At 36.3% G+C, this 14338-nt stretch overlaps 1 protein-coding gene across 3 annotated transcripts in view; it reads right to left on the bottom strand.

Annotated features, from left to right (window-relative positions):
• LOC143255207 (caskin-2-like) overlaps window positions 1-14338 on the bottom strand; it is a 277737-nt gene that overhangs the window by 156903 nt on the left and 106496 nt on the right. Inside the window, exon 1 of one of the 3 annotated variants that reach the window (XM_076510499.1) lies at window positions 1095-1112. The exons of the other annotated variants lie outside the window; for them this stretch is intronic. Within the exon in view, the coding sequence (XP_076366614.1) occupies window positions 1095-1096 (2 nt within the window). The 5' untranslated portion in view covers window positions 1097-1112. Of the gene's footprint in view, window positions 1-1094; window positions 1113-14338 lie in introns of those variants that run through there. 3 annotated transcript variants of the gene reach the window in all.

A 14338-nucleotide genomic window follows, 5' to 3' on the forward strand; every position in this document is an offset into this window, starting at 1 on the left:
AAATCACTTTATTCGATTAAAAAAAATGAAAGCGATGTATAAACTGCTAACTGTGAGATATAGATAATGTGTTGCTAAATATACTGGCAATGTGCGTATTCAGCAAGTTAAGGATCCCTTCCCAATCTATATGACGTATGGCTGTAAAGGGTTTATAAAGGTTAACATTTGAAATTGTGGTCCCATAATCATAACATACTGCGGATATGTTTGTGTGTATTTTCCTATAGCAAAGCCACATCAGGCTATCTGCTGCGTCCATCGAGGGGAATCTAGCTCTTGATTTTACCGTTGTAAATCTGTAGACTTACCTTTGTCCCAGCGGGTGACCCAGATATGTTGCAGAAATGAAATCATCAGAAATTATAATATGTCGTATCGATTCATACGCTTAAAATTTGTCACTTCTCGATCCATCTAACACACGAATCATGTCACAAAATGAAACATCTGGTTTGTTTTGAATTTCGCGCAAAGCTACTCAAGAGCTATCTGCTCCAGCCGTCCCTAATTTAGCAACGTAAGACTAGAGGGAAGGCAGCTAGTCATCACTACCCAACTCTTAGGCCACTCTTTTGTCAACAAATAGTGGGATTCACCGTCACATCATAACGCCCCCACGGTTAAAAGAGCGAGCATGTTTGGTACGATCCGGATTCGAACCCGCGATCCTCAGATTACAAGTCGAGCACCCAAACCATCTGACCATGCCGGGCCACAATAGATACGGATCAACACTTAGTTTCAAAAGGAAATTACTGGAGACCAAATTGTATGAAAAGCATGCCTAATTCCATTAAAAGTGGCTCTCTGCGTCTAAGCGTAACGCATTCAGTGTTAAGAAATCTTTCTTAACACTTCTAGTAATAGAGCTGATTGTGTTATTGAAATATTTATGAAAAATCGCCATTGTATTTCCATAGTGATGCTTTCAAGTCTCTTTATTTTCTGAATATTTAAGTTTTTCAGAAGAATAAAATAATTTCTTACCGACCGCGCGCGCGCGTGTATGTGTGTTTGTTTTCACTTTTATTAACGTGCGTTCCTCAAGTTTATGTAGGTTAACATGATAAGCTAATTAAATTTATACTTACATTGCAGCATTGATACAAAGGTTTTCAGTGAAGAGGGCTACAGCGTTTACAATCGTGGCGCCAGAAATTACATGAGCAGAAAATTGAGACAACAACTACTAATGCCTTTGCTTATAGCTTATTCTATATTGAGTGAATTCAAGCGGCAGAGAACAACGGATATGTTCCTACGCATAAACATTCCTTTCACAACTTACACGCTATAGAAAATCGCCGATTTTTGCTTTGCTTGGTTGGGTAGACAAAGGGGCCCTCTGTTGGATAACACTGCATACAGCAGACATTTTTTTTCTCCAACTATATATGATTTGAAATGTTAATATCATTCATGTTCAAAGTTAAGTTGCAAGAAGTAACGTTCACAAACATATACTGCTTGTCAAAACACATGTAGCTTATGCGCATGCAAGAAAGACGCAAGTCTAGTGATACACGTGGTTGATTGAAAAAGGAAGACAGTGTTTTATTTTGAAATAAATGAATACAGCTGTCAAAACCATATGATGTTTAACAAGAGAAAAAAACGACAAGTAACTGATACACAAGCATGGTTTATGCAACGTTGAATTCCAATCTATAAATTTTTTCGCGTACACATGGGTGTTCTTTCTCTTTGTTTTCAAGTTTCCGAATCTACCCTTCAATGTCAAACCACTACCGTTTCTGCAAGTCTGAGGCCTCCCCTTAACAACTTCCATATCAAAACTGCTTTATGATTTTTTTATTTAGAAACTAAACAACCGTAAATGAAATGATTAATTTACTATTTATGTATAATTCATAATCGTATTTCCAATACAATTTAGATTTTTGGTAACGGGAATTTCATGTATTTATATTACAACAAAATTCTAATTAATCATTAACTTCGTCTTTAGCACACAAGTAATTTCAAATGTTATACGCGGATGTTCTCACTAAAGATTGCGAGTTCGAAAATTATATAAATATGCTTGTTAACAAATACTTTAAAAGAATCGCTGCTGTTCAGTCATAAGCATATATCGATAGAATGTGGATGATTATTTGTTTGCTTTAAAGTTAGCGCAAAGCCAAATGAGGGCTATCTGCGCTAGCTGTCCCTAAAGTTTGCAATGTAAGACTAGAGGGAAAGTAACTAGTAATCACCAACCACCGCCATGGGGAATGACCACGACAATGCCCCACGCCTGAAAGGGCGAGCATGTTTGGTGTGACCGAGATTCGAACCTGCAACACTCCGATTACGAGTCCGGCACCCTAATCACCTGGCCATGCCGGTCCGAATTTAGATGAATGCTTATGGAATGTATCAATCATATCGGAAATATGACTGTAATATTTATTTATTATTGACTTGAAAGTTGTTTGTTTGTAGTTAAGCTTCCATGAAAGCCTGTTATAAGTAAACTTTTTGTAACCTTTACTAACACGGATATATAGATATTTAATCTCAATTTTAACAATACTCAGAGATTATAGGAATATAACTAAACAAGTAAAACTGAATAAACGACTTTTCAAGATCTTCTGTAAATGTAATTCTACAAAAATGCATATTCTAACTGAGGAAAAAGTTAGAACACCCCCACATTTATTCCCACTTAAAATGGCTCAACTCACACACAGGTGTATCATACCAGGTGCACATGATTGGAAGATCGTTACTCAGTATTTTGAATTAAGCTTGCCCTATTTAAACCTCAGACATTTAGTTTGGTGTGCTCCTGACTGTTGAAGTGAGAGTGAGCATCATGGTGAGAGCAAAAGAGCTGTCTGAGGCCTTCAGAAAGAAATTTGTAGCAGCTTATGAGTCTGGTAAGGAATTTAAAAATATCTCAAAAGATTTTGAAATCAGCCATTCCACTGTCCAGAAAATGGTCAACAAGTGGAGGGCTTTCAAAACAACTTCCAACATGCCTAGGTCTGGTCGTCCAAGCTAGTTCATCTCGAGAGCACACCACAAGATGCAAAAAGAGGTCTCCAAACACCCTAACAAGTCATCACGGGACCTACAGCAGGCTCTGGCTATTGTTGATTTGAAAGTGCATGCCTCTACAATCAGAAAGAGACTGCACAAGTTTAACTTGCATGGGAGGTGTGCAAGGAGGAAACCTTTGCTCTCTAAGAGAAACATCAAGGCCAGACTGAAGTTAGCCAGAGAGAATATAGACAAAGACCAGGACTTCTGGAATAATGTTCTTTGGACAGATGAGTCCAAAATTGAATTATTTGGACACCAGAACAGAGGACATGTTTCGGGTAAACCAAATACAGGATTCCAGGAAAAGAACCCCATACCAACTGTGAGGCATGGAGGTGGAAGTGTCATGGTTTGGGGCTGCTTTGCTGCAGCAGGATCTTGACAGCTCACAATCATGGAATCCACCAAGAATTCTATTGTGTATCAGAGGGTACTTGAGGATCATGTGAGACCATCTGTACGAAAATTAAAGCTGAAGCGGAACTAGACCCTGCAACACGACAATGACCCAAAACATATCAGTGAATCCACCAAGGACTGGTTTAAAACTTAGAAATGGAGAGTCCTGGAATGGCCGAGTCAAAGCCCATATCTTAATCCCATTAAGAGGCTGTGGGGTGACTTGAAACGGGCTGTACAAGCAAACATCTCACAGCTGAAAGAATTCTGCATTGAGGAGTGGGGCAAACTTTCTTCAGACCGATGTCAGAGACTGGTAGATGGCTACAAGAAGCGTCTCACTGCAGTTATTTCAGCCAAAGGGGTAACACTAGCTATTAGGGGGTAGGGTGTCCTAACTTTTTCCTCAGGTAGAATATGCATTTTTGTAGAATTATACTTACAGAAGATCTTGAAAAGTCTTTTCTTCAGTTTTAATTGTTTATTTATATTCCTATTATCTCAGTATTGTTAAAATTGAGATTAAACATCTATGTATCCAAAAATGTTACAAAAATACACAGGCTTTCATGGGGTGTTCTAACTTTTTCACATGACTGTAACTCGTATTGTTAAATATGTATCGCGAAAGTCCCGCCCTCTACAAACTTGTAGAAAATTATCAAGCGTAAGAACCAACAATGTACGATGTGTGTATGTAATACTAGTACTGTTGCCTTAACCGAAGTTTCTGGAAAATCGCCTCTCAAGTTTATAAAAGGTATCCAACGCAGTACTACGGGAGACAGTTTTGTATTACTGGTATACTATAAACCTCAGAAGTTATAACTGTGACAAACGCTTATTAATCAGAAAACTACAGATATTCGATCGGGAACGTTTATAAATTTCGAACATTACAAACATTTTAACTTCAGTCAATTAATTTCGGACGTTAGTATTTCTACGGGAACATTTAATATCTTCGTCAGAAAAAATCTGTTGGTAAACGGCGTGAGAAGGGCCATAATAGTATATGTATTTTTACAGCAAAGCCATATCGGGCTATCTGCTGAGTTCACCGAGGGTAGTTGAACCCCTGACCCCTGGTTTTAGCGTTGTAAATCTGTAGACTTACCGCCGTACCAGAGGGGGACACCAATAACGGTGAGCTAGCAAGTTTATCAACTCAACATTAATTCGCTCATCGTGAAACGTCGATAAAATATTCAGTTCCAGACCAGACAGATGACGTAATATTTTTATATGAATCATTATATATAATAGTTATTTATAGTTCCCCAGTGGCACAGTGGTATGTCTGCGGACTTATACCTCTAAAAACTGGGTTTCGATACCCGTGGTGGGCAAAGCACAGATAGCCTTTGTGTAGCTTTGTTATCAATACCAAACAATTTGCAATATGCGTTATTATAAATTGTATTGTTAATTGTGTATTAAAATATATTTATTTTAAGAAAGAAAATTATGCGTATCAATCTGGTTGGCAAATATCTAAATGCGATACATATGCATTCAATTAACTTCTAAGTTAAATTTTCTAGCTATTTGGAATTATAATAAGTAACATAACAAACTGGAAAGTCGTCTGAAATAAATATAATATGTATCATCATATAGTTTAGGAAGAGCAAAACCCTCAAAATAAATAACGTAATTCCTATAGATTGGTGCAGTTCGTGTGAAAATGCTGATGTGAATGGCTAATTTCATCTTCACAATAAAAAGACACCACCTATCCATTAATTCTGATTAAGTTCTAAAGTCACGAACGAAAGTAACTTAAAACACGAATAATAGTATGTATCATGAATATACACACCTAAAAGACATTGGTAGAAGCTTATTTAGTTTTTCACAATAGTGAAAGGTAAGGTTCTAATTCAATTTCCGAGAACTATTTCGAAGTTTGAAAAGAGTTAGGTTAAAGATACGGACTCTTAATCATCAAGAAATTTAGTCCTGCCCTCTGGTGGAACATACAAGAAGCTATCTGTAGTCACATCTTAAGCTCTGCCCTCTGATACAACAAAATAATGATATATTCTAATACAATACAAAGTTATGTCCTCTGGTGGAACATACAGGAAGCTGTCTTGAAATAACGTCTACTGAGTTATGTTCTTTGACAGAACATCCACAGTGGTGTTTTCTTGTAACACATACTGGACTCTGTCCTCTGGTAGGAAATAAAGAAAGCTATTTTTCAATTAAATATACGAAAAGGTAATCTCTTCAAATATAAAAAGTTCTTTAGTCTACCAGAATTTACAGAGTTGTGCTCTCTTAAAGGATATTCAAGCAAAAACATATCAGAAAGACATCTTGCGGTGGAATGAACAAATTACCATTTTCTAGCAGCACGTGTAGAGCCTTATCCTTTGTTTGAACAAGATAATAAAACAGGTCTAATATATCATACAAGTCTAATCACTGTGTTCATCTTTCAGCATATTAACCAGTAAACAAATGGATATTTAAATCTTAGAAGAGCAATTTCCACATGATGAACAAGAAGTGTTTTGTTATTTAACAGCAAATAGAAAATCGATTTAATTCAGAACAAATCACTATTTCAATAAGACAAAATTTAGGAAAAAGGAATAAAAAGTACAAATCTAATTTATACCCTTAAATTAATAAAACGATTTAAACCTATTTACACATTTAACACTTATATGAAACACGCGTGCTGAAAAAACATCAGGTTTCCGAACTGAACCATCAAACACGTCACGTATAAGTAATATTTCTATAATTTCATGATTTTATCCAAAGAACTTGTCATAAATCAGTGTTTACAGAACTTCTTGAGTTTTACAAAAATGGTTTATTGCACTCCTTAGAACCTATTTAACATATTTACACATATCAGAAAACAATAACACGATAAATAACTTATGTTTAAAATAAGCCCGTTTATAATAACAGGCCAAGTAATGATTTAGCACAGAGCAACGATGCTGGGAAGGCGGGAAGTAACGAAAGCCGCGTTATGGACGTATAACTGCATCTATTCTACTGGACTTGTATTTATTTATGTAAGAGTAATCGGAGTTTCTTCGAGCTTTGTGTTTCCTATTATTACTAGAAGGAACAACGACGAGCTATTTAACCGGTTTCACTTGGGATCTACAAACACAGTTAGGGGATAACGTGTGTGTGACAGGTTACATAGTTACTTCAACGACACAAAGTTAGCGAGATATTTATTGGGAATGCTGCCGACAATATTACTCACAACGGAGGCAACAAACTGACGAAACAACGAATTCTAACCATTATCAGCTAGAACGGTGCACCAGATATATTCCGCCATCATTGAGTGGATAATTCACTTCTATCTTGCTATCTTCTTCTTCATGGTAAATTTAGTATTGATTAAACATGAACTCTGCGAAGTATGAGAACCGAACCAACACAAATTATCTAATTCATACAAACTGAACGTGTTAGTTTTTAATGATTTACGTCAATATAATATGTAAACTACACTTCACCTTTATCCTCCAAATAACACTTTCTAATTAATCATATAACACAACAATCACCAAAAAGATAATACTGTGAATTACTTTAAAACGAAAACTAAGTATCTGGTGTGCAATAAATATTGCACTGAAACACATCATTACACTATTTTAAGAAGTATAATTAGTTTAATGTATAATATATTAAAGTCATAATTTGCGATGACTAACATGTCAAAAAGTTATTAACAAAAACTTCCAAGTATAACAAGAAAAACAACAAATGTGTGTAACAGCATGCCAACTGTAACAACAGCTGCTATATCCAGTGCCAAAGAGGCCTTTCGTACAATACCAGTGCTAGTTTGAATAACCTTATACATAACAATCCAAGGAGCCAGAAATTCGCTTGGTTTCCAGGATCGACAAATAGAAATAACTATTTGATATTTAATACTATATTTGTTCAAAGTGTTTAGTGTGTCTAAAAAATAACGTTACTTTTTATTCTCTAGTTCAATTCTTGCAATAAGAAGTCAAAGAATTAGTCTGTTACTTCAACATGAAATTATAACAAAGCCATATAATTTATACTTTACTTACTATTAGACACAAATTATATCATCACTGGTTATTGTGATACTTCACTTATATTTCCACTTATAAAATTACCTTATAAGTGTCATTATCCATTATACCTGCTTGAATATAAAATTACGAGATATTCTGGTTGGTATTATTGCGCTCTCTGCTTTTAACGATATTAAGAAATGTCTTTCACGAATACAATACAGTTTATATCTCTGCAATTAAATGGATTATATATACTACAACATAAGAGCTAGTTGTTCGTCAATTCAGTAGTTTGACATTTTTTGTTTGTAAGTTTCAAGGTCAGACGTCACTGACTGACTCGTATTTAACCAATACAAAATTTAAAAAAAAACACACACACACACATTAAAATTAACTCTCTGCATGTAAGAAGTCTATTTTTCAAGGCTATGATCCCCCCCCCCCCTACTTCAGCATGCAATCCAAGGTCACACATAAGAAACAATAAATTGTCAGTTTCGTACGTTCGTGCAGATGAGAAAACCTAAACCATTTTTATTTTTTTTTTGCGGCTGTCTACGTCTACAACATAGTAGGCGTAGGAAAGAGGCGATTTTGTCGTCACTACGAAAACGCAACGTCAACGTTTGACATTTACCCTTCCAACCTTTCCTGTGTGGAGAGCCAATGGTGTGAATGATACTATCGTGAATAACACCAGGTTCGGCTTCTGACAGTTAACAAACAGAAACAAATATATATGTAAAAACGGGTCGTTTGGGGCGAGAAAATATTTTACGTAGAGGAGCGAACAACGTTTCGACCTTCTTCGTTCATCGTCAGGTTCACGAAGAAAGTCGAAACGTTGTTCGCTCCTCCACGTAAAATATTTTCTCAACCCAAACGACCCGTTTTTACATATATATTTTTCTCTACAAGTGGGTTTTCTCGACATCACTGAAACAGAAACAAAAACAACGGATCAGAGCAACGCAGTCAACACCTGATGTTTCCCACTCACAGTCCAATCACGTTAAGCTACATAAACAAATCAGCAAACACCTATCCCTTTATTATTATTCAGATGCAGGGTGAAGGGTTAACGCAGCCGGTTGGCGAATCGTACAATCTCAGCTGAAAATTTCGATATGCGAAGAAAAACTCGCTTGGTACGTTCAACTAATAAACCTTACACTCGTCAACAGACAATTTCTTTTCATTTCATTGTTTATGAAAAAATGGGAAATTTCACGTTCTTATTTGAATTTTTAAAAACTAGTATTTGCACTTATTCATTATCGGTTATTGGATCGTAAACCTGAATTTAGGGGCTATTTTTTAAACTAGGTACTAGGAACAGTTGTACTCCGTCTTTTGAATATGACAACCTCGAGCTGCAGAAGCTTTCTTTTTCGTGTGTTTTAATTAATTAATCGTAAGCCCATTATTGTATATAATTATCATCGTTTCCTTGTCAGCTTCCATCTCTTCGACTGATAAATATTGAATTTATGATCTTATCTCAAACCTAATATTATATCTAATTTGGAAAGGGAAGCTAAATAGGTTTCAATTCACCATGACTTTGGTGAAACCTTACAATATTCATGCATAAGGTTTGACAGTTTTAGGTTTCAAATACACCAATATTTAGAAATATTCTATCCATTAATTCTTCATTACCTCCAAAACGAGTTACATTTTGCTTTTTTTTTTAACGATCACACGTAGGAAAATGATCCATTTCTCTAATTAAATGTTATATCCACTCACTGACTTCGTTTATTCACAATTACGTACATCTCTTACCTTATGGAGGTTTCATGAAACTCGACGTATTTTTACGACTTTAACTAGAGCTATAGTCTACTGCGTAAATATGTATGTTTTTGTCTTTAAAGGTAGGTGGAGTTGTTATTTTAGGGCTAAGCCTCATTGGGCAGTTTGCACTGTACACTGCGGGGAATCGAACTTTGATTTTTTTAACGTAAGTCCGTAAAATTACCGCCAGCCTACCAGAGGATAAAAATATTGACTAAGACAATCAAGGAATTGACTTGTTTTGAATTTCACGCAAAGCTGGATGTCCCTAATTTAGCAGTGAAAGGCTAGCAGCTAGTCACCACTACCCACCGCCAACTCTTGAGCTATTCTTTTACCAACAAACAGTGAGACTGACCATTACATCAGAAAGCCTCCATGGCACAAAGGGCAAGCTTGGGGAATTTGAACTCCCGACCCTCAAAATACAACTTCCCGAGCCACCTGGTCATTCCGTTTAAGAACTGATAATTTACTGGAAATTTATTGGTTTTGGACAACGATTATACGATGTTCTGATATTACTCAATATTTGTGTTGTGTTGTGTTGTGTTGTGTTGTTTTAACATTGCAAAAGTCAATGCATCACATGTTGCACTCGATATCAAAACTGATGGTACATGCGCATTGTGCACCGCGAGTCGAACCTTGCATTTTAGCGTTGAAAGTTTATAAACTTATCACTAGCCGACTATGACGCTATAAGATTAATGTTGTCAGGGCAACGAATATTAATTTCATGTATTAAGTAACGTGCTTTGATTGAATGTATACGTAGCTTGCTTGTATGTTTGGTGATTTATATCTTATATGCACTAAACTTATTTTTGGGTTTGTTTCAACTTTTATAGATTGATTGGATTTCTACTACTCTGACATTCCACCGATAATATTCACTGCATTAATTTATCTTTATTTTATAAATACATTTCAATAAGCTCAAATAATACACACTAATACGTATCAATCTCTTCCTTCACTTAGTTTTAAAATTCACCTACAAGTTATATAATTCAGCCCCAACAACCCAACCAACCACTGAGTGTAACAACGTGGGAATATATTTGTGTAATTAATGTCGCGCTGTTTTTGTCTGTGCACCTCTCTTTCTCATATTAAGGTCCGGCTTGGCCAGATGGGTTAAGGAGTTCGACTCGTAATCTGAGGGTCTCGGGTTCGAATCCTGGTCGCACCAAACATGTTCGCCCTAGTTGATATAAACGTGTCAAGTATTCACCAATAGTAAGGAAAGTATTTGTTTACATTAACGGAATTGCAAAGGGCATGTTTAAATATGAACTCCAAACTTCTAAACGGTCAACTACCTGTAAATGCACGTTCAAACTTCTTAACGAAGTGATGACACTTTCAGTAGGCCCAGAAAAACTTTACCGACTATTCGATGAATGACTGTTTATATGTTATTTGTAATTCAATAATTGTACCTTATTGATCACAGAGGGTACGCCTCTATAGATAGACACACCATCTAAGAATTAAAGGTTGACAGTGTAGATCTAATTAATTTTCCACTTGCTTAATGCTCTTCATAAAATTGTCATAATTTTCATTGAACCTGAAGACACGAGATCATCTAAGCAAGAGAGTATGTTGATATTTAAAAATAATAAGGTAGTATATATCGGAATGACGTCGGTATTTTATTATTTTTTAGAGACGCGGGCATTTAACCTTTTTTTCTGTTCGTGAACGTTTTTTGCTTTTTTTTTCCCAACTGTTGTGACTGTTGAATCAACGGCTAGAGGTACTATGTCAGCTACTCTCCTAATATTAATTAGTGTCGTAATTTATATATCTAAAGATTGGTTGGTATTATAACAGGAATTCTTGGTTAACTTCAGCTGATAATTATAATGATATATTTATCGAAATTTAATACTTTAATAAACACACTAACTCAGATTTTTGTAAACTCCTGAAAAATTCACCCTGAAGGATAAGAAAATGCTTTTAAACTTCATAATAAAAATATATAGTATGTTAACTTTAGGGTTGGATTAGTTACTTTTATAAAATTTTATCATGGGTATTCTGAAATTTAAAAATTAAGTTTTAGAATGGCTTTAGCCACAAAATGTTTGTTTTGTTTTTGTTTCTTTGTGGAAATATTTTCAAAAAATAAGCAAAAGGTCACAAGTTCTCATATAGTTGTAAAAATTCAATTCTGGGATTTAGTGCTGCGTTATAAATCGATTGTTTAATAATAATTCTAAGACGTCTACGAAACCTGCTATAATAGATTCACTTATAGCGTCACTTACAGTCGGGTAACTTCGTTTCGATTTCTATTAAACTAATATTTACATCCTAATGAACCGTGTCTTGAAAATGTTTAGTTTCTAGGTTTTGTTGCGCAAAATATACAAATATCAATACGAATACAATACCTCTCCCAGTGAAAGGCGAGAGGCAGTAAGAAAGGGGGGAAGTAATCCTTCCCCCTATGAAGTTCACTTTTTTTTTGTTTTGCTTTGTTTGTTTTTGGAATTCACGCAAAACTACCTAAGAGTTATCTGCGTTAACCATCCCTAATTTAGCAGTGTAAGACCAGAGGGTTTGTTTGTTTGTTTTGAAATTTCGCACAAAGCTACTCGAGGGCTATCTGCGCTAGCCGTTCCTAATTTAGCAGTGTAAGACCAGAGGGTTTGTTTGTTTGTTTTGAAATTTTGCACAAAGCTACTCGAGGGCTATCTGCGCTAGCCGTTCCTAATTTAGCAGTGTAAGACCACAGGGAAGGCAGCTAGTCATCACCACCCACCGCCAACTCTTGGGCTATTCTTGTACCAACGAATAGTGGGATTGACCGTCACATTATAACACCCCCACGGCTGAAAGGGCGAGCATGTTTGGCTCGACCGGGATGCGAATCCGCGACCCACAGATTACGAGTCGCACGCCTTAACACGCTTGGCCATGCCGGGCCAAAGATTAGAGGGAAGGCAGCTAGTAATCACCATCCACCGGGAACTCTTGGACTCCTCTTTTACCAACGAAGAGTTGGACTTACCATTTGCAGAAGGCTGGTTGAAATGTTATTCCAAGTGGTGAAGATGGCTGAACAAAGATCATGCACTGTTTCGAATTGACGTCCATTTCTATAGACTTCCCTTGTCATCCCCCCCCCAAACATTTTCAATGGGGCTTTCAGTTCGAGCAAACACGCTCGAAAAACACGGGGTCCAAAAGAATCACGTTATTCGCCATGAAAAAGTAATTTGTCCTACGGGCATTGTGGATTGCAGTGTTGTCCTGCTGAAAGATCCAGTCATTTACACACAAGCAAGGGCCTTCAGTCAATAAGGATGCTCTGCAGCATGCCAATGTAATCAGCTGCTGTTTGACGCCCCTCTATAAAATGAAGCTCCATTGTTTCATGGAAGGAGAAAGCACCCCAGATCATGATGGAACACCTTACAGTGTCGTGTAGAAAATGTCTCCGGTGGGATATCCTTGTCGTGCCAGTAACGTTGGAAGCCATCTGGACCATCCAAGTTAAATTGTTTCTCACCAGAGAACAAAACCTTCTTCCACTTTACTACATCTCGTGTTTGGTGCTTCTCAGCAAAGTTTTACCGAGCTGTTTCGTGGTGTAGAAGAAGGCGTGGCCTTTGAAGACGTTTACGGTTTTCAAATCCTTTCTCTCGTAGATGCCGTCTTATTTTTCTTGAGCTGCATTCTGCGTCCATAAAGGCCTTAATCTGGTTCAAAGATCGGCTGGTGTCTTGCCGGACAACCCCTCAAATCCTCTTGCTCAACGCCGGCGAAATTTTCTTGGGCCCACCACTTGAAATTCTCGTTCCGTATCCTTCAGGGTCTTTTAAGAAATTTGCAACAGCAGTTTATCTACACCCAATCTCACCAGCGATGGCACATTGAGAGAGACCTTGCTTTTGCAGCTCGACAATTCTGCCACGTTCAAATTCTGTCAACTTTTTAGCCTTTGCCATGTTTTTATCCAATGTAACACACATGTCAGTGGGAGATATTGACAACGCTAATGCTTGAACACAAATGACAAAATTTTGTTTCGTGTTTACCGATTAACGCCTCGTTTCAATATGGTCTTAAACTTTTGACCAGCTAGTATTTAGGCTAATTTCATAGTATTCACATTTACCCTATTAAATGCTAAAAGGTTTTTTATTTTTATTTTTCCTTTTCTTATTTTCATCTTTCGAAACTCTACTTGAATAAGTGGTTGAGTCTAACAACGCAAAATGCATATTTTTTCTTTATGTTCATTGGCCTTAAGATTTTGGCCAGCAGTGTATGTTTTTTTATCAACATTTACGCTTGTTGATTTAAAATAATTTAATAGCTTATTATTCACTTAACTCTCATTATCCGCAACGCATTAGAACATTTTAACCCTTTTCTCTTGAAGAGGGCGCATATTAATTGTCCTGTATGTTTTTGAAATCTAAATATACAATATATAAAAACAAACATCAATGTCTGCTTGCGTGTATACCTGTTCCTGTTTTCACATTTCTTGATCAATCAGCATCAAATTTAACACAGTGATTCAGGATGACAAATGAAGATGATAATGTGGATAAACCCCTCCTCTAATTTCATATCCTATTTCGGAAAAGCTATCAATGTTGAATGGATGTAGAATGAACTATGTAACCACTATTGTTAGACTTAATGAAAACAGTATACCTTTATTTTCAGTGTTGGAGCTTTTATGTATTTTATCGCACTTTTAAAGTTTATTATTTTAAAAATTAAAAATAGAAACAACTTTCTACCCTTTGCTGCAAATGAGTTTTTATCTCATCTCACCCTCTAACGGACCGGTGCTCCATCTAGTGATAAACAAGTTACACTCAGCGAAATGACTCCAAACTTAGTAACCGATAAACTTTGAAAATTGGTTCAGATTTCAGATGTCCCAGTTCGCAACACGCTTTTGTTATTTTGTTTCACACACACATGTATAATGAAGACTCAAACAGAACTGAGGCAACAGAAACTCAAAAAATACCAGAACAGATATAAAGCCAAGACTT

The sequence above is a fragment of the Tachypleus tridentatus genome, chromosome 7 (assembly GCF_004210375.1).
Source record: "Tachypleus tridentatus isolate NWPU-2018 chromosome 7, ASM421037v1, whole genome shotgun sequence".
Lineage (NCBI taxonomy): Eukaryota > Metazoa > Arthropoda > Merostomata > Xiphosura > Limulidae > Tachypleus > Tachypleus tridentatus.